The following is a 25,802-nucleotide window of genomic DNA, read 5'->3' as shown; positions in this document are numbered from 1 at the left end:
TTGAACTGTCACTAAGGCTGGTTGCCATTTCAAGTAGCATGAAAGATAAAACAAAGGCTTCAGCACCAGAAAAAAGACTGGCCTCTTTTTTTCTGTGCTTTGTAGTCATTTGAAGATATGAAGAACAAACCCCAAGTCCTGTACTAAGCTTTAAGTAGGTGCTCCCATTGATGCCAATGAGAAGTATGGCACATAAAGTGCTGGGATGTTATGCCTGAATGTCCTTAGCTTAAATATTCACTCTTTTCTCTGCCTTTCTTAAATTCCTGCTGCTTCCTTTCATGTAATTGAAACCGCTTTCGGAAACTCTTTGTCAGTCTGCCTCATACTTTTTGGGGAAGAATCTTCAAGGTACTGATAAAAAGAACTGATTTTTTCAAGATAGCATGAAGAAATAACAAAAAATAAAATCATTCTAGTGTTCATAGTAATTCTCTCCACAATCACCTGATGATCTCAAAATGCTTACTGTATACAGCTTTCAGCTAGTTGTGGAAGTATAAACTCTGTAGTCTCCCCTTCCTTCCACAACACTTTCAGAAAAAAAGTACATGGGAGTGACTTGATCGATGATGTTTTAGTGTATGAGATTTCTACCATGTTATTTTGTGTGTGTATGTGTGTGTGTGTGTGTGTGAATTAATCAACACAATACCAAAAGTGATTCACAATTCCAAGTATCTCAACCTGTTGTTCACAGCACAGGCCATAGAAACTAGGTGTTTAAGAAGAGCTGTGAGGCGGTGCTCTGTCAAATTTTTCAGGTTTTTCCTTGCCAAATATGACAAATGGTATGTCATTTGTGTGCAGACATCTGTTTTTCATTCAAAGCCAGCAAGAGTATCTCTGCATGGCATGGGCTTGTACTGTGGACGTATCCTGCAAAATTAGGTGCTGGAGGATTTTCAGTTTCTATACAGTATCTTCAGGGGACGTATTTGCATAGCTCTCTTCCGAAGTTCTGCAGAACCAATACACAGGACAAGGAAGTAATCAGACTTTTTGCTAGGTGACATCACCATACATCAAGTGTCTTTCATCAATCAAGTCACTAAGATGATGAAGCAATGCAACCGTAGTGCGTCAGAACAATGAACTGAACATCTTTTCTGAAGTGCTGACAAAAAAAGGCAATGTGAGACCAAGTGGATTTGATTAGCCTTATTTCAAGGCCTGAGCAGTACTGCTTGATGAACTATAGGCACTAGAAGAATACGTTGAAGACAAAGTTGGTCACAGAAAGCAGGAAAACGTTTCATTGCATCTATTAAGCAGGTAAGTCATCAAAACCCACAGCCAGGCAGCTGCAATCCAAACACTGTTGACACTCAGTTTACAAGACATTTGTGATAAGTGCTTTTGTTGTAATTAAAAAGCTGTGCAAGTCTACCCAGATGTGTTGTAACCAGTACCTTATCTCCTGTGCCGAGATGAGGACAGACCTCACCTGTCAAAGGCAATTAATTTAGATAGCTCTCCTCTGGACAGGAGAAGAGTTAATCAGAAATTCTCTGGTAGAAGGTTTTGCTTTTTCCAGTGAAGAATGCTAGTTAGTTGTCATTTAAATCTCCCATAGAAAGATGCAGATTTTGATCAATCTTCTGACAAAACAAGCCAGTTTCATTTTTTGACAGTTCCTCTGCTCACTTTACATACTGTCTCAGAACCTAGACTCTGTAGTTCCCAAATTCTGCTGATCCAGAGGAGAGATGGGAGCTGCTAGCCCAGGGACTGCGCTGCCCACAGAGCTCTGGTTTCCCTGTGCAACAATAAAAAGGGCCCAAGCAGATGTGTTAGAATAGCTTACATTTTCATGTAAAAACAAGCAGCTTTCCCCCATCTCCCACTCACCCCCGTCCAAATTTCAGAATCCTCCAGAGGCAGAAGTGTTTTTCAAAAAAGGACAGTTAGGGATCATATGTAGCCAAACCCATCTGGGGAAAACGCTGGAGATGATACAAAGATGATTGGAAAGACTGTTTTGCAAAGGAAAAGTAGATAACAGGACAGTGTTCCTGCACAGCCTGGACCGAAGGTATGTCTTTAAGACTGAACAGACGTCCAGTGTCAGAGACCAAGGATCATCAGTGATTACACATTAAGCATCAGTGACTCTGCTTCACGGATGTTGTCTCACAGATCTTAGACAAGTTCAGGGAACCCTGAACGTTGCTGAAGGAGAAGAATGCTTGCATGATCCTCTAGGATATTACCGTTCACTGGCAAATGAAGGAAGACAAGAAAAAAGATTCTGAACATGGAGCATTTGTCTTTTGATGCAGGTGAAAGGATGGTACAGTTTGGGTGGTCTCCTGTTCAGTGGAAAGGCAAACAGCCTGCTAGGGAAGAGGCTGAAAATGAGTGCTAAAGGGGGAATTGGTGAAAAAAAAACCAAACCCAACCAACCAAAAGCCCAAATGAGTCCTCATTCAGCATGAAATCAAGTTGGCAAAACCAAAATTAATCAAGGATGTAAAAGTAGTAGATTTTCTATAAACCAATACTAAAGAGTCTGGGTAAAAAAGGAAAGGAATCAGAATTACCTATTTATAAATTCAGTGTAGCTGGTATTACTGACACTAGATGGGAAGAACTGCATAACTGAAGCATTAAAATCAATGGTTATAACCTATTTTGGAAAGATCAAGTGGAGAGAAGGGGAAGAAGAATGGAACTCTACGGTAAAAAAAGACATAGTCTGTTTTCAGGACACTGGCAGCTCAGGAGCAAATGATCTTGAATGCAATGGATCAATACTCTAACAGATAAAACACTAGCTGCTGTCTGCAAATCACCAAATCATAGAAGAGAGCAGGATGACTGGATGCCTTTGCACCTTCTGTAATGTGTAGGAGCAAAAAAGCTGCACTATCATCTGAGATTTCAGCCTGCCTGACATATGCTTAAAGTTTCATGATGCTAGTACTAAAACCTCTGCAGAATTTTTGAACATTATACATGAACCTTTCTTAAAACAAAAAGGGAAACTCTCCGAAAACGAGATTTTTATGTGAGATCTCATCTCACAAATAACGAAAAGGGATCAGAGGACTTGATAAGAGAACTAAGTATTAGTGGCTATGATGATAGCTTGATTGCTCTTTATAGGCATAAAGAGAATAAAGCCCGAACAGTAATATGGATGGTGCCGTCTTTTTACCAAACTGAAAATTATTGTAAAGGAGAATCAGCTAGGAGAGAGAACTGATCAATAATTGGAAAATACAAATATTTTATTTAATAGTTGCAAAATTAGGAAAGAAAGCTGTATGTGTTTAAAAAATATCTAGCTCCAAGGGTTAATGAAAGCCTCTACATAATTGTAAATCAATGAAATGAAGAAAGTAAGTTGATAACACTGAATATAGAAAAGTAGTAAGGAATTACATGAATAATTCCTCCAATAAGTGTAGCCAAGGTGTAAGAAGAAATTTATGGCCAGAGAATCAAGGACAATATTTTTCAAATACATTAGGAATCCTGACAATGGTACCAGTTGTTTATCAGATTGAAGCAGAAGATTTGTTAAGAGTAATGAAGACAAGAAAGAAGTGTTCAATAAGTGTTTGTGTTCGGTATTTAAGGAAAAGACAGACAATTGGTGACGCTCTATGAGGATGATGAACTACCAGGCAACAAAAAACCCCAAAGAAAAACATTAAATGGAAGCTACTGAAGTAAGAAATTTTTGCATAGGAAACTTCAGATAACTTGTATCTAAGAGTTGTTAAAGAACTGACAGAGGAATCTCTATTGTTATTACTGTTTTTTGCTAAGTCTTGGAACAATTGGGAAAGTTCCAGAAAGCTGGAAGAAAACTTATGTTGTGTTAATATTTAAGAAGGATAAACTTAATGACCTAGATAATTACAGTCCTGTCAGTCTGAAATTGATCTAGAGCAAAGTAATGGAATGGCTGACAGGGGACTCAATTACTAACTAATTAAAGAGGAGAAATATGGTAAATGCCAATCTAAGTGCAATATGGAAAATAGATACTGTCAAACGCATTTGCTGGCTTTTTTTTTCCAATTGTGACTACAAGCAAAACACAACACTGTTGAAATACTTTGATTCTGTATGACATACGATGTGGTATTCATGACATTTGAGTTAAGAAACCATGATAATACAAAATTGACGTGTTGCACATCAAATGAATTGAAAACTGGTTAACTGACATTTCAAAATGTGAATTTAAATGGGGAATGATCACAGAATAGGTGCTCTGCTGGGATAGCTTCCTGGGCATACTCTATTTAACATTTTTATCAACAATTTGGAAGAAAACCTAAAGGTTTGCAGAAGACTCAGTCATTAAGGGAGAAGTCGGTAATAAGAAGAAAAGATCACCGAGACTAGTTGACAAGGATTACTGGGTGATCTGGTGCAAACTAATAAAATAAGATCCAAACGTAAAGCCACAGGAACAAAAAATTCAAGGGCATAGGCTGGCTATTCTATAAGGGTTTGAAAAGGTCTAAGGGGGATAATTCAATAATTAAACTATTTTTATTACCTGAGTATCTGGTTCTATGACAAATAATCAAATAAATTCACATTCACATCCCATGCGACTACTATTAAGTATGAATGTACTTCAGGAGTAATATACAAACCCAACTGTCCTGCATGGGAAAGGGATGAAATGAATCCATATTACATCATGCTATTAATATGCATTCACAGCTCACACTGTAATGGTTCTGAAGGGAACATTACGGTATATTCAGCGAGTATGTCTGAAAAATAACACACAAATTCTTAATAAGCCCCTTGGCAGCATATCAAATTTGAAGGACCCTCAAAACTGAGTATGTGAATGGCATTTCTTCCCTTTATTTAGTTTTAGTCTTACCACAGAAATTCTCTTCTTCCTTCCCCTCATTGTGGTGTCTGACAAATAGCCCAGTTTGTAAAGGAAACAAATTTCTGTGCCATGAGTACCTGAGTACCAGAATCTGGCCCATAATTAGATGGTAAAGGTTGCTGCATTATATATGCCAGTGCTGACAAGCACACCTGGAATCTCCAGTCCTTTCACAAACGCAGTTAGTCTGCATGGGTTTAATTCAGCATATACAGACCAAGTTAAAATTTACACATTGAACCTGTTGTGTTTTAATCATGTTCTTAGCTAGGCAATAAAACAGGAAAATCAGAGGCTAGTTAGAGGCTAGAGGAATTCTAGTTCCTTTCCTCTCGTAGCATCATGGGGTCCACTGCACAATGGGAGAGAAGTTATGTAGGTCCTCATACTCTTGTCAATGTTGTAGCTACAAGTAGAGGTTCGCACCTTTTCATGAGATACGATCTCTCCCACAACCCCTCAGTCTTATGCAACTCTCTCAAGGATGTGCTGAATGTCCACTCCTAGGGGTTTCAATGACTTGACTTCCGAGGGTGCTATGCTTTGAGAGAGTGCTAAGGATGTACCCTCTATGGATAGGATCCAATGTACCTTTCCTACAAACCTCCATATCTGTGTGCATGTGTGCATGCAACGTGTGTTTTAAAAACACAGAAATAAACACGAGTTCTTTTAAGTATAGGTTTTGTGGCTGAGTTTACCCAACATTACTGGATATGTTTAGGATAGATGCCTTAAAATGCCTTTAAAGTCAATTAGGAAATAATTTAGGCATAGTTCATGTTTGTGTATAGCAAATTATAGTACTTTCTAGAAGAGAGATCTTTGTTTCTTTGAGTTCAGTGCACTCAAGCTATTATTACAGTGGCATATACATAAACAAGAATAAAAGTGTTTAGCACAAAGTCATGTATAAATTATGTCAGACAATTGGAAAATCATATACATTTATTCATATTTTAAAATAACCCAGGCACAATTTTGCAAGTACATAGAAGCACATTCTCCAAATGAGAGCAAAAACTAAGTAGCATATAGCAAGAAAACACATGGCAGAACATCTAAAATAAGTATAAATAGCATGAAAGTTTTCTAAGTCTACAGTGATATCTACTATGAATACACTTGTCAGCATTACAAAAAGGTAACCAAAGAATACATGTAATAAATAGCATAACGTGAACTTTCTAAGTAAGTTTATGTTAGCAGCATATAGTAGCAACTGTCTAAGAACAGAAGGTTGCTTGTACACTGTATATGCAGGCACATATGAACACGTATACAGATACAACTGGAAGGCCACAAGAACAAAAATACCCTGGGAAAATGATGAAGGGAATTTTTATGTGTGATGCAGTATATAAGAGCAATGCATGCATTAGCAAGCATCCAGCATGTTTATGATAAAATCACATTCACAAGTGGAATCACAGTTAATGCTTCATCAAACTAAGCACTTCCCATGCTGTACCCATGCTGGATTACTCTGTCCTATACCACATTCCTGACTTATGGAGCACATTTGGATACTAATCTTTGGAGGAGTTGGGAGCCCTTGATTCCCATGATCTGACAGGAGGAATCAGATCTCGGATCTGAAAGAAAAATACCTATGCAAAAAAAATTCCCATGCAAAGCTGGGGGGAGCGGGAACAACAAGGGGCTTCTATTTAGCCAAAAGATGGGCTAACAGGAATTTCACTTTCCTGTGGGGCAGTCCAGTATAAAGGCCTCACTAAAAAGCTTTAGCTTGAGTGATGGAGTGGTCCTGAGGATGTGAACTAAATTCCTTTTGGATGAAACTAAAAGATGTGCTCCAATCACTAGTGGCATTCAACCCATGGGACCAAACTAGAGACTGTGCATGGTGTGGAGATCAGGTCCTTACCACCAACAGTTTCAAGCTACAGATCTGATCCAGCCAAGTGAATTTCTTGCTAATGTGGACATAGGCTTTGGAAATATACAGAATAAACATGAATCAACAAGTACTATAACCTATATTTACCATGTAAGAGACTAGTCTTATTTGTTCTTACTTGCCACTATCTGGAAAAAGACTGTCTTTATAGACACTTCGTGATTGCAGATGTGTGTGCATGTGTCTGCGTATGAGGAGGGGATAGATCAACAGCCAAAAGAGCAGTGGCCACACAATTTTTTTTTCTCCAGTCATCGTCAGAAATACGATTTTCAGCAGCAACAATATGAAAAAACTACAGGCATCTTAGCCGATCTTCTACTTGTGCAACTCCTGTTAAAAAGATACTCCCATAAACGTCAAAAATTTCTGATCGCTGCCCTGCCAACATCTTGACACTATCCATGTCAATAAAGTCATTCCCGATGTTACACTCAGATGTGAGATTTCCTTATAACAGAACACAGACTTGTGACTGTGAGCGCTAGAGGAGGTTCACAAAAGCAAATCTAACTATTTCTGATATTCCAGTGAAAAATGTCAAATTTAGTAAATATTTCCTGACTGGTTTCAACAACTTATTTGCTGCCAGCTGCTAATGGCACTTACGGAGCTCCAGCAAAGCGATATGAGGCAACACACGATATGAGAGAGAAAAAGCACTACTTCTGCTGCTTAAACTAAGTTTACACACAACTTACATTATTTATTATAGTGTGAGAATAAAATGTGTAACATGCTATCATGCATAATACATGGTAAGAACATGCATTAGTTCAAGTTTACAGTCTCTTTATGGCCTGTAAATCAGAGCAGCAGTGGCAAATGCTGACAGCTGCATATCTTGAGGAATTCACAGAATGAGCAGCAAGCAATGCAAAAAAGACGTCAAATCAGCTGTTTAAGACACCCATAAAACGGTGACTTTTTGTGAGTTCATCTTACAAACAATAACAAAACCCAGTGATAACTTTCCCACCGCATTCAAAGAAACTGAGTTCAGCACCTGAGGTGAGACTGTGCCCCAAGCAAAGAAGTGCTGCTGACTTGAGGGAGCGCCCCTGCTCCTCACCCCCCAGCTGGCATCACCACTCCCCTGGCCCCACAGAAGGGGAGGCCAGGGCAGACTTCGTGCAGCTCAAAGGCCACCTAAGTCAGCGGGAGAAGGCGCTTCATCCAATGGGGCTGGAAAGGGCCCGAAGCTGAGGCTGGGTGGGGAGCCTATGAAAGCTGGGGGAGCAGGCCCAGGGATGCCACACAGATTATTATGGCTTCCACAGAAGCCCTGTTTTTCAATGGGGAGAGACCCTTTCTCTCTCCTTCAGCCCCCTTCTGAAGGGTTTGCCTAGGGGACTCCAATCCAGGACAGACACATGAGACTTCTGTAGATTATGCAATACAAGGTTTACAAAAAGCTTGCTTTTCTCTGTGTCATTAGCTATACCACAGCAATAGCCAGAAAAATATATATGAATGTGGTGGTTGGCTATTTACCATATCATTCTTCACTCCCCCATGATGAAGTCACATTCCTCTGCATCCTCTCAGGAAAGAAGGAACAGAATGAGACACATCTGCTGAAAATGAAACACTTTCTCCTCAAAAGAACTATGCCTAGTCAGGAAAAACAGGCCTTTTTTAGTAAATACATGACTCTCTGTTGTACGTAGTACATCACAATGCCCACAGACAGCTCCTGTGTGATCATTTGGCACTAACTCTTGTAGGTACCCTAAGGTTCATCATAAACAAACCCCAGACTTGCTCAAGCACAACTAAAGACATACGCTATTTCTGAGATACATGCAGGAAAAAAATGTCAGCAAAATATAAGCATCAGTATGTAAAGTGCTTCTGATTTTCTACTTACTAAGGGTACCACCCAGTTGTAATTCATGAGTGCTTACTTATTTAATTCTTACTTACCTGGACACATCCTCTGGTTGAGCATCTGTGCCCTGCTGCCAGCAGTCTTTGTGTGGGGTCCTACTGTTGGCCAGCCCACGAGCAGGTGAATAAAGACCGTCTGCATCAGCCCTCCAAGTGTTGGATGGGCTCCCCTTTATTAGCTATGCGATGCATTACGTGCACATGGTACTTCTCAGACAGAACACTGCTTACCTTAGTACTCAGGAGTGCTAAGATTTTACTGGGATGGGCGCTATATTCATGAACTTGCCAAAGTGATTTCCATTAGTTTTGAATTGAATCCTCAGAGATTCCTAAATCAGTGAGTCTTCAGATAATTTGTGTCAGGCTGACTTCTTCATCCCTGGTGTTTATGTAGAAGTCTTTAACAGCACAGAATTTGCCTCTACTTTCTCCGGTAAAGGGCATCTTTTCCCATTGCTGGTAGCTCCTACTACAGAGAGTAGGACAATAGTTCTACACAGGAGCTAAAGGCATTTGAAGAAACAGAATACTCTGGAAAAGTGTTTCCAGGAGAGATCAATGGGTACTCCTCTCCTAAAGCACTTTAGGGGCATTTTTTAGAAGCTGGAACACCATCTGCTCCTAAGTAGAACTCTTCCTCAGTCCTTCCCGCTTACTGATGTAACTGATACGAGCAGTCTGCAGATGGAGCCTCCCAGCCCAGATGGAAAGGGAATTTGGCTGGATACATAGACTACCTTTTTTTCTTTCTGTGAAGAGGCCTTGGTATAAGCAGAGGGATGTGATCTGGACATCTAGTGAGGATGAGAGGGTTGGGATCATGTCTGCTGTGTCTGTTTGGAAAAACAAAACCCCATTTTTTATGTTATTCAGCTAATTACCTGTGAATTAGTGATTAGCCAGTCAATTTTTTTTTTTTCCTTAGGAAAATTTCTGCTCCTATTTAAAACTTTTTTTTCCTTGAAAAAAATTTAAATCAGAAGGTAATGCAACATAAAACAAAGTGTATTAAAATTTAAACATTTATTAAAACCAAGCTTACAGCAAGCCAAACAATAAATGCCTTTTTTTCTTCAAAAAGTGTGTTTTAAAAAACTAACTAAATTATAAAAGCAAACATTTGGTGACTACTTAGCTGACTGATGGCAAAAAAAAAAAAAAAAGTGCCAAAATTATTTGTGAGTATTCCTCTATTAGCAGCAATGTGAAGATTTATTTTGAAAACCTCAGGTAAACTCCCTGCTTGTTTTATACACATGAGTAGTTGATTAAAATAGGACTGCTTGAATGAATAAGCAATTAGGATCTGATTACATTCAGGTAAACTGTAGTTTATTCTTTATTTTAAAGAATTAATAAATGATTCTCAGCTGATGTCTTAACTGCTCTCAGAAGGTGAATCATCAAGGTCTCTTACTACACAGCCAAGTACCGAGGTTCTTCAGTACCACAGTGCTGATTTTCACCAGATTTCGTCAAAGTCATTTCTTTGTAGAATCATCTTTAACACAGCGGTCGCAGTTCCTTACTCATATAATAAAAATCATGCAAATATGTGTTTAGTTTATGCTAAAGACAGGCTCATTTAAATAAGGGAACTGATGTTCATTTACTCTAGTGTGAATGAAGCCTGCTGCAATGTTTCTAAAAGTGGATCCGCTCTTACTGCAAATCCAAGCAGAGAGCAACACTTTTACTTTGCTCTGTGACAACTGCACTCTAATGATGTTCTCAATTTTGCTGTACATTTAGCTGTTCTTAGAGCTGTATTTTTCTTAGCTAGCCTTTGCATGAGATACAGTTTCATACAGCATGCAAGCACTCTACAAGGAGCTTCAGTTTGAAGCACATATTTTACAACAGATTTATGGTGATTTGGCAAATCTTAATTATCTTATAAACTTTCTCAGGCTCAAAAGCCGCCTTGCATGTGAACACAACTCAGGCGGAATCCTTATGCTGTGCCTCTTGGGGAGAAAGACTATGCTTCATGAGGACACTTCTCATGTAAGTCTGTCCAGCCCAACTGCACTTCCCTGTGCAGCACTTTCATAGTAACTTTCTGTTAACCCAAAGACCTTCCAAATACAAGTTCAATTTGACTGATGTTCTCCTTATCAGCTCCTCTTCCACAAGGGAGCTAAAGGTTTTCCCAGGCTGCCCTGTACAACATGTGTAGAATATTCTCCCTAGTTCTGCATGTCCTGCATTCTTCAAATCCTGCATTACCATTTTTTTATTAGCTTTCCATCTATCCAGCCATCCATCTGAACTGAAAAGATGCATATGCATATGACGATAAATCTATCTCACTGTCTTTTGCTACTACAACTTTTCATCCATCCGTGACCCTTCCCCCTCTTGATTTCATCCCGTGCTATATTAGCCTACAATTGATTTTAAACTCCAGGGACAAGCAGCAGCCACTTCAAATTATTTGTATATTATAGCATTGCCTGTAGCCTTCTGCCACTTTGGGCACCTCTTCTGCAAGGCGTTATACAAATGCATTGCAAATGAGAATATCCGTCTCAAGAGCTTACAAGAAGGTCAGTCAAGACAAGGAGTAGGGAAATAGTATTGTTCTCCTTTTCCAAACAGAACGGTGAGACATCAAGTCTCACAGGAAGTCTGGGACAGAGCCTGTATTTGAATATAGGTGTTTATCCAGGACCATAAGCATGGCCCCAGCCTTTGTCTGACAACCAGCATGAACTCTTACAGCACTAAAGTAAGCAGTGAAAGCTGAGCTATATTAAAAATAAAATCAGAAAGCCGCATTTACAGTAGAAAATAGAAGGGGCAAGAGAGATGATACCCTGGCATCACCTACCAACAGGAACGAGAAACCAATGATCAGGAGGAGGAGCACTGGTGAAGAGATTTCCTCCCCGTCCTAAGAGTTGCAGCTGCTGCTGAGAGAATATATATGCCATGAACATATAAAATATAGATTTATATATACAAATATACAATAGGAAATAGTCAGTATACAAATACTTACATGTAAAAATAGCTTTTTACTTTCCCCTTTTCATGATTTACAAAAGCATACAAAGTTTCCTGTTGGTTAATGTTTAAGTAGTGTGAGTAAACCCTGTGTGTCATGTTCCACACATAATTCTTTCAAGTGTTCACAGTATTGGCTATTACAGTGTTGAATCTGACATTCCAGATGTTAAAATATTCGTAGGACACATTCTAAACTTAAAGCATTAATTTAAATACAGTTTAAATAAAACTCACATGTGTAGTTGAATTATGGTCATATTACAAATGAGTCTGCTGCAGTTGAAAACTTTCCACGAGAGTAAGCTTGGAAATACATATTTCAACTAGAGATGAGTATATGTTAAAGTTCTTGAACTGCCTCTTGATGTGCAGATAATACTGCGAGATGGTGAATTCTTTCAACTCCATCAGAAGCAATGCAAGCTGAGAGAACTCAGTATTACAAATTATCCTCAGTAGGAAAGCGGATGCACAGAACAATTCGCCATCAGATCCAGACATGCTGTCACTTTCTTCAAATACCCAACAGAAAAGAATAAATGACAGGTACTATTGTTTTTGTGTTAAGAATAAATGCTTTGTAGCATTTTTCATCAGGAAAGTGCTTTATGGACTTAAATTAATCCTCACAACTCCCTTGTGAGGTAGATAGATACTATCCCTGTTTTTAAAGATGGAGAAACTGGAGATTTAAATTAAATTGTGATGGCTGCATGGGAAATGCTGTCATAATACTGGTATTCAGATGTTGGAGCAACTCAAAGGCATAACTGGAGTAAATGGAGATGTTCATGAGACAACTTTACACTGACCAGTTTCGGTACTCACAGCAGGCTTGGTACAACAGCCTAAGGTTTAGCATGGGCTGCAAAACAGTCTTTGCTAAGTGCCATGCTGCTGGAGCTAAACAGTGGGACAACAGCCTCAAAAAGTACAAAACACATCATCCAAGGTGGTGCAGCCTGACCAGGGTGGAATGAAGCTGCATTTCAGAAGTTATGAATTAATTAAGAGCCTTGACTAAATAATATCTTCTCATGTGAGAGTTGTGTACAGTTCAAGAACCGTGTTTAGCTCATCTCTAATTTTACCATATATGCAAGTGCTCACAAGTATCAATGTATTCAGGTGTTTTTTAAAATTTACTCACTCATAGACCTTGGAGGTCTATATTTTTCCTCATATTTCTTTTGGAGAAAATGTCTTTTTTTTCCACAATTTCCACAAATGGAAAACTTCCACAAATGGAACTAGTGCTGCAGTACTGCAAATGAGCTACAAATACTAATTGTGATGGACAAGTTTTAAAGGACCACCATGTTCTCTGTGTGCACCTGTATATACAGGAAATCTCACCTGTCTTTAACTGCTACTGCCTTGAAGTATAATCCAGTTAAAGTATAAAGTGCATTGTGTGGAGTAAAACACTAAGAAATAACGAATAACGTCTCTGCCTTCCACAGATTGATTAATTTTGCTTAACAGCTGAACCATCACCCTCTTTGTCTTCTAGTTTTTAGTTTAGTGTTACCTAGGCTGAGAAAGGCCAGCCAGATGTAAGCAAAATTATTGTAAACTGAGACATTTTTGTAATATGCTGTTAAGGGGGAGTTAAGAAAACCAGTATCAAGACACTGTCCAGTTGGGGTGTGTAAATATTATTGTGTGCTTCTTGGCCCATTTAGCAAATACTTTCTTTTCTGTGATAAACCTATGGCCTCCATATGGAGCATTTTCATGCAGAAAGTATTCTTCACACTCATCTCTTCCTGGCTCATAATAGTGGTAGGGAACTTTACGAAAGCCTTCTGACCTAGGGAAAAAAGATACACTTAAGTATTATTTCCAAGAAAAACATCAATATATAGTGCACCTGAATTCACTGAAATCCTTGCCATCTGTCAGCACCTGAGTTCCTTTGCTAAATTGTATAAGGGCTTTCACTACAGCATGATTTGTATGAATTTTCCTGTAGAAAATGAAGCTACGTGTATCTCTCAAAATACACTGATCTTATCAGTCAGTAAGAAGCTGATAGGCTGGCTTTTATGGGTACTGCACATTTTGTTTAACCTGGGGGAACTCAGGCCATAAGGCTCCATCCCTAAGCAAAGTCTTCTCATTGGATAGTCCCAACTTTTGAAATTGTTTCTTGAACTGGCTGAATAAGGCAGTTACAGGAATAATATATATTATAAGCAGGTAATGCAGTCAGAATTGCAGCTTTAAGCAAACCCATCCTTCTCTGCTGCCAACAGACTGAAATGCTATCATGCTGTTTACTGGTTTTACATCAGGGCTATGCAATGCCAGCTCGGCTGAACCCTGTGAGGACAACTTTAGTCCTGTCACCCCTCATCTCAGGGCGCCTACTGTGTTTTCATAAACAAAGAACAACATATGTTCATTCCATCTGGATGACTCACTCAATCAGTGAGATCTGCAAGTTCTAAAAAGTCAGCCTCTAATGTTAAGATACCCTAATTAAACAGCTGTGACTCAAATTCCCTTTTTTTTTTTTTTTTTAGGGTCTGCCAGGAATGAGTCCCACATTGGAGTAACACAGAATGTGGAGTGAGGGTCTGCACAAAGACTTTACTCTAGGAGCTGAGGACCCATTGGACTGTTTACGTGCAAGACTTGAACCAGCCTAGGTACAGAAGAATAGATTTGTACTAATATCATACATTGTTTACGACATTTTCTGCTTTTCTGAATGAGGAATAGTTTCATTATATGTTTTGCTACCATATAGTGTAGATTAAAGCACTTAACTTGGACTTTTAAAAATTGTGTTTAGAGTTATACTTCCGACAATAGGATTAATCCGTTGTCACTGTAAGGTCACTAACAGTAGTTGGTTGGAATTTATGTCAGTTTACTGTGATAAAGCTTGCAGGACTTGTTTTATTATCTAATTAGAAACCCCCTACTACTCAAAGCAAGCCATATATAACCTAGAAAGTTCAAGTAGGTTGCTCAATGGTGTTGAAATGTAATTTCAGGTAACTATCCTGGGCTAATCAGTTTCTTTCACTTCCAGGTGTATTTGGTATTCAGAGAACTAATATATTAGTATTTCCTGTGATCTCCTCTATAGATTTGTTTTAGCTGTAGAAGTAAGTACATTTCGTCAGAAGAGTACGAACATACTTTGTTTCCAGCTAATTCAGAAACTGCAAAAGATCTTTGATTAAAAATAGTTCCTAATGACATCTGATGTTAGATTTTGTAACTGTTTTTATTTTATCAACAGCAAATGCCGTATAAGGACTAAATTTGCTGACAATAGTGTCACATCAATGCAAAACATTGGGAAATGACTGCCTGATCCATTTTTTGGATTTATGATATTAAAATCAATTGTGGAATTTTGACAAGACATCAGAATTGTAGAGGCATGAAAATAATTTCCTGTGATCTTACTTGCAGTAGGTGTCATTTATCATCCCATAGACGTGAATTCCATAGCAGGCATCCATAGCCAAAATTAAGGTAAACCAACCCGTACTGAGATATGAACCTGACTGGACTCTGTAAAAATACAACATACACAAAACAAATTGCAATGAGAAATTATCAACACTTTATCAAAGAAATATAATCTATTACCTGGGACAAAAGGCATTAAGCAACTTGACAATCTGTCAAAACCATACAATTATTTTGAATTATTTATAGATATGCTCTCATTCTTGCCAGCTTGGGGCCTCAAGCTATTGTCCACAGAAAAAATACCATGTTAAATATCTGAAGTCAAACAATGCATCTCCTGTAAGACAGAAAATAATTTATTTTTACATCTGAAAGATATCTATTAGTAGAGTGTGTAAAATGAGATAAAGTTCACCAAAAAGCAAACTACTGGCAGAGTTTGCGCTGTGTGCATGTGAGTATGCACCATCCTCTTCCACAAGTAAAATCTTAATCTGCACTGGGCTATCCTCAGCTTGAAAATTCACACAGTAATGAAACTTTTAAGGACATTTTGGTAGAAAACCATCTAATACAGGGCTTTGAAAAACAAAATTCTGTGCAGATCCCTTTTCATAAGTTGTGTTATCATTCTTTAAGATAACATAGCAGAGAGAAAAACACAAGAGGACAGTGCCCAGATTGATAACCTTTGCTCAAATAACTAGTTGCATTAAATCAGTCCAAAAGAATTACCTGCATGAGTGAGTACAAATGACACGTGTAAGGATTTGGCTCACACATTGGCTACGTGAGCAAACGTATGCATTGTTAATTGCAGACCAGATCCTGTTCACTCTGATCACACAAGTGTTACCAATGGCGGACTGGGAGCAAGACTTACTGCTTTAAAACATCACAAGTAATAAGAACACGCGTAGCCCTCACTGCTTTCAAACTGATTGAAGTCCAGCTTTGTGCATTTATTGCTTTCAGTTTGACTGACATCAATGAAAATAATTACCTTAAAATTATAAATAACTTGTCCAATTTCCGAAGAAAGATATCACAGAAGTCATAAAACCATCTTAATAGAGCCCCAACTTTGGCTGAATTTGAGAGAGTTGGGTGTGAGTGAGAGGAGGGGATAATTTAGCTTTATGCCACATCTTTTAGCTCTTAGCTTTTGGGTACAGCAGGGAGCAGTCTGTTCTCCATCATAAGTTAAAGTAACCTAAGATTTGCACACAATTAAGTTTTGCTGCAAAAGAACTCCCAAGTAGGCCTATGTGCAAATCCGTTATCCCCATCAACAAAATCTTCTGGAAACATTTTCATCCTGGGGTAGGAATAAAGCTTTCATGTGGAAAAAAAAAATCATATAGCAACTTATCCAGCCTATAAAACCCAACTTTCCTGTGAGACAGAAGAACCAACCTCAGGTGTTTGCTCCGGGTTCAGAGCAAGAACGTACTACGGTCTCCTGCCTCCCAGGTAAATCTGCCGATCAGTGGCTTTTGGCCCAGATTCTGTGTTACTTCCCTGCTCTTTCTTGTTGAAGTTTGACTAAATACTAATTAAGATGATGGGTAAAAAAGTAGTTGAACAACCTTTACAATGATATTTACCTGACACATACAGGACTGAGATTCAAATTCCTTCTTTGATGAATATCTTTTATTATGGATAGTAGAAAAGCTCCAAGAGCTTTACATTCCTAAAGAAACTCCAGTACACTCCAGTTTAAACAAATGTTATTTTTTTTAGTGAAAAACAATTACCTCAACTCCCAGAGAGTTTTATTGTACTCAAGAACGCTCAAAGTAATTTGGGCTACATCTTCTCTTCCTTGCCCATGTCTATCATCCTTCGTGGGTTAGCTGGTGTGAACTTCTATGCCTACCTTTCCTGAATCATCCTTTTCCATGGGGAAACTCCTAAGTACCTGTTTAGCTGCTTTTGTAAAGGACCATTTGGGAAACAATAAATAAAGGGTTAACTTAGCACTAAAGAATGACAAGTGGGAACAAAAGGCAAATACCCGGATTTCATTAGGTGGACACCAACTATAGTTGTGCTTCTTTACTTGACACCTTTATAGCCCTGAAACTGTGCATCTGTTTATCTGTCCCGTTAGGATCTTCATTTCTTCAAACAGGATGTTCTGCTACTGTCTAGCAAAGAGAATTCCCAATCCGATTCATGTTATTTCAGAGTAACATTCTGCCATGATAAAAAGCTGCATCGCTTCTAACTTGCTTTCTGCTCTTGCACCAGAAGAACACTAGCCTTGAGCTTTTAAAGCCATTTAGAATCATAATAACCATTTATAAGAACACTATGAAGATCAGGACCCTTCCGATAATGGAGGTTTATTTGAGAGTACTATATTGACAGTAGCATCTGAAATTTGCTATACTCAGGAGGAAAAAGGAATTTTAAAAAAGAATTAATCAATATTTCATGTCTTGTTTTAACACCATTGGACCTTCGTCCTCTCATCTATATAGTACGCTGGCAGGATAAATAAAAACAGCAGAGTGAGTTGCCAGGTATCTTCCCTGGGAGATGAAGTACGTGACAGAATACAGATTATATACTTTAAAACAAAGCATTTACATTCCTTCCATTTTTTCCTCTGAAGATGCATAGGGATACAAGGGAATATACTTAAGCAGTGGGGATTCTGGATGATTTGGTAACACCTTAGAATTCAATCTGGTACTGTAAACATACTTACAACATTCTAATGAAAGCAATATTAGAAATGTGAAAACAATTTTAGCTGTCCCTAGAAAGTCATAAATCTCTGAATACCTTTTAAAATATCATCCCATAAAACTGTAGTGCAAAGCAGTGTCTCAGCCCTTGCTATTATGTTAACACCGTGCACTCAATTTCTTTCTCTACAGGACAGTTTTACATGTTTTTTGGCCAGGGCTTTTTGAGACTCATTAGAAAGAGCTCCTCTTGTTACTCTAATTGCATGCAAATGTCAAATTTTACACACTGAAAATAAAAGGATCCTCCATTTATGTGTAGCATAAGGCTATGTTACTGCACAAATCTGAGGGAAGGAGGACATTAATCCCAAAATAGGGAAAACAGATGTTTGTTAAACATCATCTGTAGAACTACTATAGGCAAATCTATTGTGATATATGTGTGTGCAGCAAATCCAAAAGTATTCCCTATGGCTCACAGTGACTTTTTCTTATACTCTAAAATTAATGGGGCACCAGATCTAGGCAGGAAATTGTCTCAACAGCTCAGGAGAAAATAATGCACTATTTTTCAAAAAATGCATTTAAAAAGAAGATGGTTTTGCTTTCAAGACATGATTTACAGCTGGATGCAGCAATAAAAAGGCAATGCTCACAAAAAGTTACTTTGTCTGTTTGTCTTGAAAATGAAAGCTTATTTTGCATACTTCCTACATTATTAGGATTCTTAAAGAAATGTTAGTTATTGGGATGTAATTCATTCTGCTAAATACCATCCATCATTTCAGAAAAGTACATAGGCATATACTTAACATTAAACACATTAAAAGACCAATGGAATCAACTTGAAACAAAGTATATGCTTGCCTATCTTGCCCTTAGTGAAGGTTTAAGTGCTTAAAATGTCATTATTTCATCTCAGAATATAAAAGTAAGCTCCAAGATTAATAGTTATTTGCAAGTTTCAAGTCTCAAAACATAGAATTTGCATTTTTAGTAATGCTTTCTGTAAACTCCAGTAGGAAGAACCGACTATAGTTTCTCACAACACCGTAAAAAGTAGACTTGCTTTATATATTTTAGAAGGAAATGGTAAAAAAACATGTTTAGGATTGCTAGAATTGTAATGTGTGACACATAAAGCTTTAATTAAAAATTAATTAAAAATAAAAGCAATTAGACAGGGTTCTTTAGCCTTGGCTTTCCAATATTCTACAAAAAGCATAAGAAATTGATATAAAGAAGACGGAATAGAGAGTGCCCCATAAAAAGGTTGGTGACTGAAATTCATCTTCTTTGACATCTATAACCATGCTTTGATGTAGGCTAAATGAAGGAAAAACTAGTTCCTTCTCTCATCAGGGGAAAATGGAGGAACATCAAGTATTTTCTTAATGATCAAGGGCAGGTGAGTTCAAATTGGGTAAAAGTTTTGTTGTCACTTGAGTTCTGATATCACCATAGAATTCCAGGAAGTTCTTCTCTTTGTTCTGCTGTTCCAGGATTTTTTATGTGCACAATCAATTCCAGCTCTATGGTTCAATGGACTGTAATTTCCAGTGGGGATTTCAGTGGTAAAAAAATAAAAATGAAAAAAAAAGTTTGTTAAGGTGGAGATGATCTGTAGACAAGCAATTTCATGTCAATCTGATCGCAGAAAACAATTTAGAAGGCTATTTTTTAATTCTTTACTGGGAGAAATTAGAGAGCACAGAAGGTCAATTAAGAGTGTTAATTAAGATGAAAAACAAAGAAATTTAGGACTTCAAGAAGCTATTAAGTAACAGAGAGCTTGCCAAAAGCTTTACTAGACACTTTTCCTTTTTTGCTTCATTTCAAAATATTGCAGTAAAATAAAATTCAACAATGACAGATGGAAATGACAAGATTCTCCAGGCCAATTAATTGAAAAAAAAAATTATCTTTTCATAAAGGCTGTTTTTATAGACTCTAATCCTCAGATGACCCTCCTACCAAACTGCTGAATCATCATCAGCTTTATTTGCAGCAGCTTGTCAGGCCCCTTGATTAATAAATAAGTATAAATAAGAGTATGGGTGTAGACAAACTAAGAAACCTGTAATCCACAGAGTGGCTGTCCTTCCAACATGCTAAAAGATTTGTAAAAATGATTCAAAATAAATAGAAATATTTTCAAGAACTGTGTCAAGATCAGCTTAGACTGCATTCAGGTAGATGTGTCTCTGGTACTTATTTGTATTTGCAGTGCATCAAGATACTGTTAATCTTCTGGGAGGGGGTCAGTAGACTCTGGTTGTGCCTGGCTTTCTGCCACTTGCCCTGTGTCAGCCTCATCTGTGACTGACCCTCGGGAATGAGGGTGGAAGGTACATGTCCCCTCTGCAGTCCCTTGTTAAAGACAACCAGCTCTTTTTCTCCCTGGGTTACTGTAGGTTTTTGCATTGTTGAATGATGGTATGTTTCCTTACAACTAAAAATATGGAAAATTTATCTACCAGCACAAACTGGTCATCCATTACTTAACTCTATACTAACCAAATTAATGCTACCATTGTACTTATGTTGACTGAGATTTCTCTTTTTTTCTGAGGAAGCATCTCTGAATATAGTTGCTGAACAACTCTTCTTTGCCAAATTAAACGCCCACATTCCTCAAGTCACAGGTGTGGTCTATGCCTTGCTCTTCATATCAAAAGCAGACTTGTAAATGACAGATTAGAACGAGCTGACAGAAAAATGCCCCCACCTCTGAGAGAATGGCAAGGCTCATTTTCCTAGTACCTCTCCTTTGAGGAGCACATATACTTCTCATGGCAGAAAGCAGTTTTCTTGAGAGGAAAAAAGGGAGTACATTTGGTACAGGAGAAGGGTAAGACTCTAAATGCTGAAGAGTATTAGCACTAGCCTAGATTTAATTCTGTTCTCTGTAAGACTCGGTGCTTTGTTGCTAATAATTTCATTATATACTTTCTGCAGAAAAAATAGCACAAGAGCAATGAAGACGCAAGCACAGAGAATTGATTTCACCTGGTAAAAATGGTTGCTATTTCTGCATTATAAAGATACCTGTTAGGCAGTTGTTTATCATAATTATTCATTCTTTTGTATGTGTGTGTGTGCACGCATGTGCTTGCTTTGCATTCCATAATGATGCAGGACATCTAATAATAAACACTCATGCCCCTCTAGCAGTGAGCAGACTGTCTCACACATTCAAAAGCCCACACAGTGCTTCAGGTCATTCTGAAAAGTGAAACGTTTATATATGGACAGATGTTTTATTATCTGTCATGTATGGTTTTATGCAAAGTTTAAAGAAGTGGAATGCATTATGAACAGCACAGACCACATTCCAGATGCAGACAGTGGCTGTGCCCAGAAAGATGTACCTGGGAATGGAGAAGTGATTCACTTCTGCCAGCCCAAACTCTTGGTAGATCATCCTTACTGTGAATCCTGAAAATAAACTGCAGTCAGGTGGCATACTGTCCAATTAATCTCCAGAAATACAGGTTTTCTATCTATATTAATACTGCACCAATGGAACACAGAGGACAAGAGTCCATTTCAGTTGAATTTGCTACAAACCCACAGTAAAGGCTACTCCTAGGTCACAAACTAGCCCATGAGAATCTCCCCTCACAATCTGATTTGAAAAGAGATGTAACAGTTAATAAATCCAATGTCAAAATGGCCTTGAAAAAAAGGCAGGCAGGACACTTCTGAAGGATCACAAAAGGGAACAGGGAAATGATGGCTTTGTATTTAACTGCATCTAATTTAAAACAAACAAACAAACAACTATTTGAATTACTATTTACAATTTTTGGCAAGACAGGCAAAATCAATATTAGAAATAAAGAAGAATCTGTTACTGCAGTTACTGAAATCTGTGCAGCATCTGCTTGGGTATGTAATTTTTGCATATAGTTCCAATCTTTGTGTTGTGTACATATTTTTCTATTTCTTTGCTCTCTTTCTCTGCTCTATTCAATATATGCATGAAAACCTTAAACAAAGGGGGGGGGAAGCAGCTTAAAGAAATTGACTTCTGCTGCCCAGGCTTCTGTAGTTTCCTTATTTCTGATTCCTTGACCTGACTTTGATGCATCTCAGCCCTGTTGTGAACTCAGGCAACAAGAGAAGAAAGTTATTTCATCCAGGCAGAGAGGGCTCCTTCAGATGCCTGTGCTGCTGAGCTCACAAAAGAAAAAGAGAATTCCTGTTTATCAAGAGTAATCATAGAGGTCCAGATTGCTGCAAAGCACACAGAAAAGAAACAAGCCTAAAGAATTATAATGGTAAACACTGCCTTCCAGCCGAGATATATATATATATGTATTATTTTGAGGTGATTCTCATGCAGGAAAACCTGTGCTAATCTTTTCAAGTTGAATGGCATCCCCCCTAGACAACAAGAGTTGCCAGCTAAATTTCTTACTGAAGAAGCTGTTGGGCTTCTGCAGCTCGCACTGACTCTTCAGATACAAATTGTGCTCTTGGTGCAAACTGTTTACAGAAGAGTAAATCCCAATCTTTTTTTTCTTCCCCACTCTCCTCTCTAATCCTCCTGTTTCCAGAAATACATATTTTCTTGATTTCTCTTGAATCAAGAATTCTTTATTTCCCTTTCTTAAGTACAAACTGTGGTCTGAGGCACAGCCCATGCTATTGCATGCGCTCAAGTTATTAGTAAAAGATGCCTTTTATAAGTGCCCTGGTTGCAGTTGCTACCTGGGATCTGAAGTCAGGCACTTTATGCATGATTACCAATAACCTTGACCCACTTGATGTGTATTGTGCAGAAAGAGAAGTGTATGGGTCCACACATCTCCATATGCACTTGGATTTCATTGATGAGCAAATGGATGTTTAAATCAGAAGAGGATCCACAGAAAGGTGGACCATTACAACCATGCAATTATGTTTGGAATGAAGGGAAACTAAATTCACATAAGCAGATTTGAGGGCTAAGCTGTTGGCATATTTACACAGCCATTCTTCTCTTCAAATATCACCTGAGTAAAATTCACTCCACCCTTACAGAGACTGAGCTTATCAGGAAACGCAACTCTTCTGGTCTATGCCAGCATAGCACTTGCTCCGCAGCACAATTACTTATGCTTGCAGTGGCTGAAGCAAATAGGGGGTAATGCCAAATCTGCTTTCCCTGGACAGTACTCAAGCTTGCAAGTTAGTTGTGGCACCATGGCGTACTCCTATCCCACCATTCTCCACTTTCCATTGGCCTATGCTAGGTCAAGGACTTACTGCAGTCCCTGATGGCTGCGACAAAGGGAGTGATGGCTGAAACCTTGACACGAGTCTCATGGCTTGTGCCACAGGCCTCTGTAGGACAGCTTTATGTGCTCTTCTCTTCACCAGTAGCTGCATCCAGTTTGCTGAGTGCTGGCTCAACATATTCCCACAGCATGAAAGGGAGTAGACAGGGATTTAGATTTTCATCCTTTGTAACCAAAAATGAATCAAAACTCAAAAGTGTGCCAAGTGGAATTAAAAAAGACAACAGTGACTCTTTCCTGCATCTACATTTAAATCAATACTTGCTGTCTTGGGGCTGCACATTTTTCTCCAGGGAGGATGTAAACAGAGCTGCAGTTAATCCAGGATCCCCAAAGAGAATTAATTAAGCAGGCTTTCCCACCCTTTCCTTTTGGTATTAAAGGGCACTTACTACTCCTAGGTGCATATTTTAGTGAAATCTATTGTAGGTGAATATAGAAGAAACTTCTTGATTAGGTCTTACCTTGTCAAGACAAGATACTGAAGGGAGTTCATCTAACCTTGGCTGAAAGCAGCTTAAATTTTTCATAAAAATATTTTCTATTAGGTTTTTTTTTTTTATGTTTAAAGCAAAAAATATGAGACAACTTTCTAAAGGTGCACATTGTATATCTGTGACATCAGGATGTGAGCAGAGGCTTTCATAAAGGTATTTTTTTTTACTACTATGGTGAAAATGAAAGAACAGCTAGCATGAGATTGTACCTTAACTCTGCTCATTTGAGTGGGGAGAACACTGGACCAGATACTCAGCTGATAAAAACCACACCGATGTACATCAGCTGATATCCTTTTACATTTTCTACAATCTGCAGTCATTGTTTTAGTTCAATCACTACCTCTTTGTTGTTAACATGGAAGGGAAGGCAGTGTTACAGTTTTCTCCCTACATTTCACATTTATTTGAGAACTTTGCTTTTTACCAGGATCGAAGATCATCCAAAAAAAAGCTTATGGAGGGCCAGCTGTAATATTAATGGGAAGTTTCATTTCTGAAAGGAAAATATTCACTGAAAAAAGAGAACTCAAACACCACAGATAAGGCCTTCACTGGTGCATATCCCTCTGTCAACAACTTGTGTCTCCCCAGCTGTGGTCTTCATAAGAGTGTTTCCAGGTATTCTAAAATTAATCCTAATTTGTTGCTCAGTTACTCACTGATTATTTACTTTACAGTAGCACTGCGAATCCTTGCTGTGCAAGGCACTATAAACCCACATGTGACAGTCCTTGACCCAAAGAGCTTAACTGTCAAATAATCAAGAAACACAGTTTCTTTGGAGGTCGTACATATGCTTATCCCTAGTTCTCAGAGGGAACTGATGCATGCTGAGATTTCCTCCCTTACATTTAAGGCGTGTATATAAGTGGTAATTTAACATGCATGTGAAAGTCTCTCCACCAAGTATAGCAGGTAGAATGGAATAAAATAAATGCAAGACCTTCTAGTACTGTTCCATAGAAACTTCCTACAATACTGCATTGTATTATAAAGTCACATTCTCTGAAATTGAATCCGGAGCTACACTGCTCTTCTCTACACTGCCTATTTGCACAAACCAAAAGTTCATTTTAGATTATGGAACATCAATATTTTTAGCAAAAATGAAATCTTAAATCCAGACAAATTATTCTGATGTGGAAAAAAGGAGGTAAAAATAGAACTTGCGTGGGCCTGAATTTTAATTCAAATGCAAGAGGCCATAATGTAACCCATCAGTCAAGCTTTGAAGATGAACTGCTAATTAACACAGATGTTGCCTTCCCTTTTACTACTGTAACTTTCTCATATTAACTTTCCCTTAAAGTAAAAAAGGAACAAAATATGGCTCCTTTTCTTTTTTTGACATACAATTTAATCACACACACACACATATAAGTATCATATTACTGTTTAGTATCAATATTATGGTCTTGCTTACTGTCTATATTCCATCCAAATGTCTCTAGTCTTTCACTGCTTTCTTAATTAACTCATCTCTGTCCAGCTATCTAGAGAGAAGCAAATAATCCTAGCCTCTGAGCTACTGAAACTTCCCCTACCTTCTCCATTGCTCTGTTTACATAGTAGCTGGCTTTCTGATGGGCACCTCTCGCTGATGTACATTGCGGACAGAAGAGGGTGAGGTCTAATTAAAGCCCCACTTGAAATATAGGGTCCAAAATCCTCAAGACATGCAAGGTTAGCTTTTGTCTTTCGCCTTCTGTTCACCAAGAGCCACTACCTTTACGCAGCAGTGTCTTCTGAAGGCCAGATGCCTGCAGTCACTGACACAAATATTTACACTGAAGGCAGCACCTTGATTGCAGGCAGACATATTTGGCAGAATGGTGCATTTTTTGTCTCTCAGATTGCAGCCTTTAGAAAAAGGCGTGATACAGCAAACAGTTTAGAAAAGCAGAAGACTGCCAGAGACAACCTCATAGGAAGAGGATCTATGGATCAGAGTAGGTTGCCTTCTAGCCCACTGCACAGTTCCTTCAACACTGGACAATCTCAGACTATTTTCTTCCTGTATTCATTGAATAGACTGCAGGAGGGTAATCGTACAAATGGGTGCTGGGAGAAAAATCTCCATACTTATTACAATGGCAGTGAAATGCTCTAAAGGAGAATTTTTATGGCTTCCCTGCTATCAACTGAAGTAGCAAATTAGTTAATTTTCTGAGTCTTTCACAATCC

General features: G+C 38.3%; 1 protein-coding gene across 2 annotated transcripts in view; it reads right to left on the bottom strand.

Moving 5' to 3' along the window:
- Positions 1-5,931: 5,931 nt before the first annotated feature.
- ST6GALNAC3 (ST6 N-acetylgalactosaminide alpha-2,6-sialyltransferase 3) overlaps positions 5,932-25,802 on the bottom strand; it is a 225,454-nt gene continuing 205,583 nt past the window's right edge. For both annotated transcript variants that reach the window (XM_087733818.1, XM_087733819.1), the window contains 2 exons: positions 15,123-15,230; positions 5,932-13,509 (listed from right to left, as the gene is read on the bottom strand). In XM_087733818.1, coding sequence (XP_087589944.1) covers positions 13,323-13,509; positions 15,123-15,230 — 295 coding nt within the window. In that variant the 3' untranslated portion in view covers positions 5,932-13,322. The remainder of the gene's footprint in view (positions 13,510-15,122; positions 15,231-25,802) is intronic.

Source organism: Nipponia nippon, unplaced genomic scaffold, assembly GCF_047370975.1.
Source record: "Nipponia nippon isolate SJK-2023a ecotype South Korea unplaced genomic scaffold, ASM4737097v1 scaffold_5, whole genome shotgun sequence".
In the NCBI taxonomy this organism is placed as follows: domain Eukaryota; kingdom Metazoa; phylum Chordata; class Aves; order Pelecaniformes; family Threskiornithidae; genus Nipponia; species Nipponia nippon.
The sequence above is the reverse complement of the archived record's forward strand: the minus strand, read 5'-3'. Positions and strand labels throughout refer to the sequence as shown.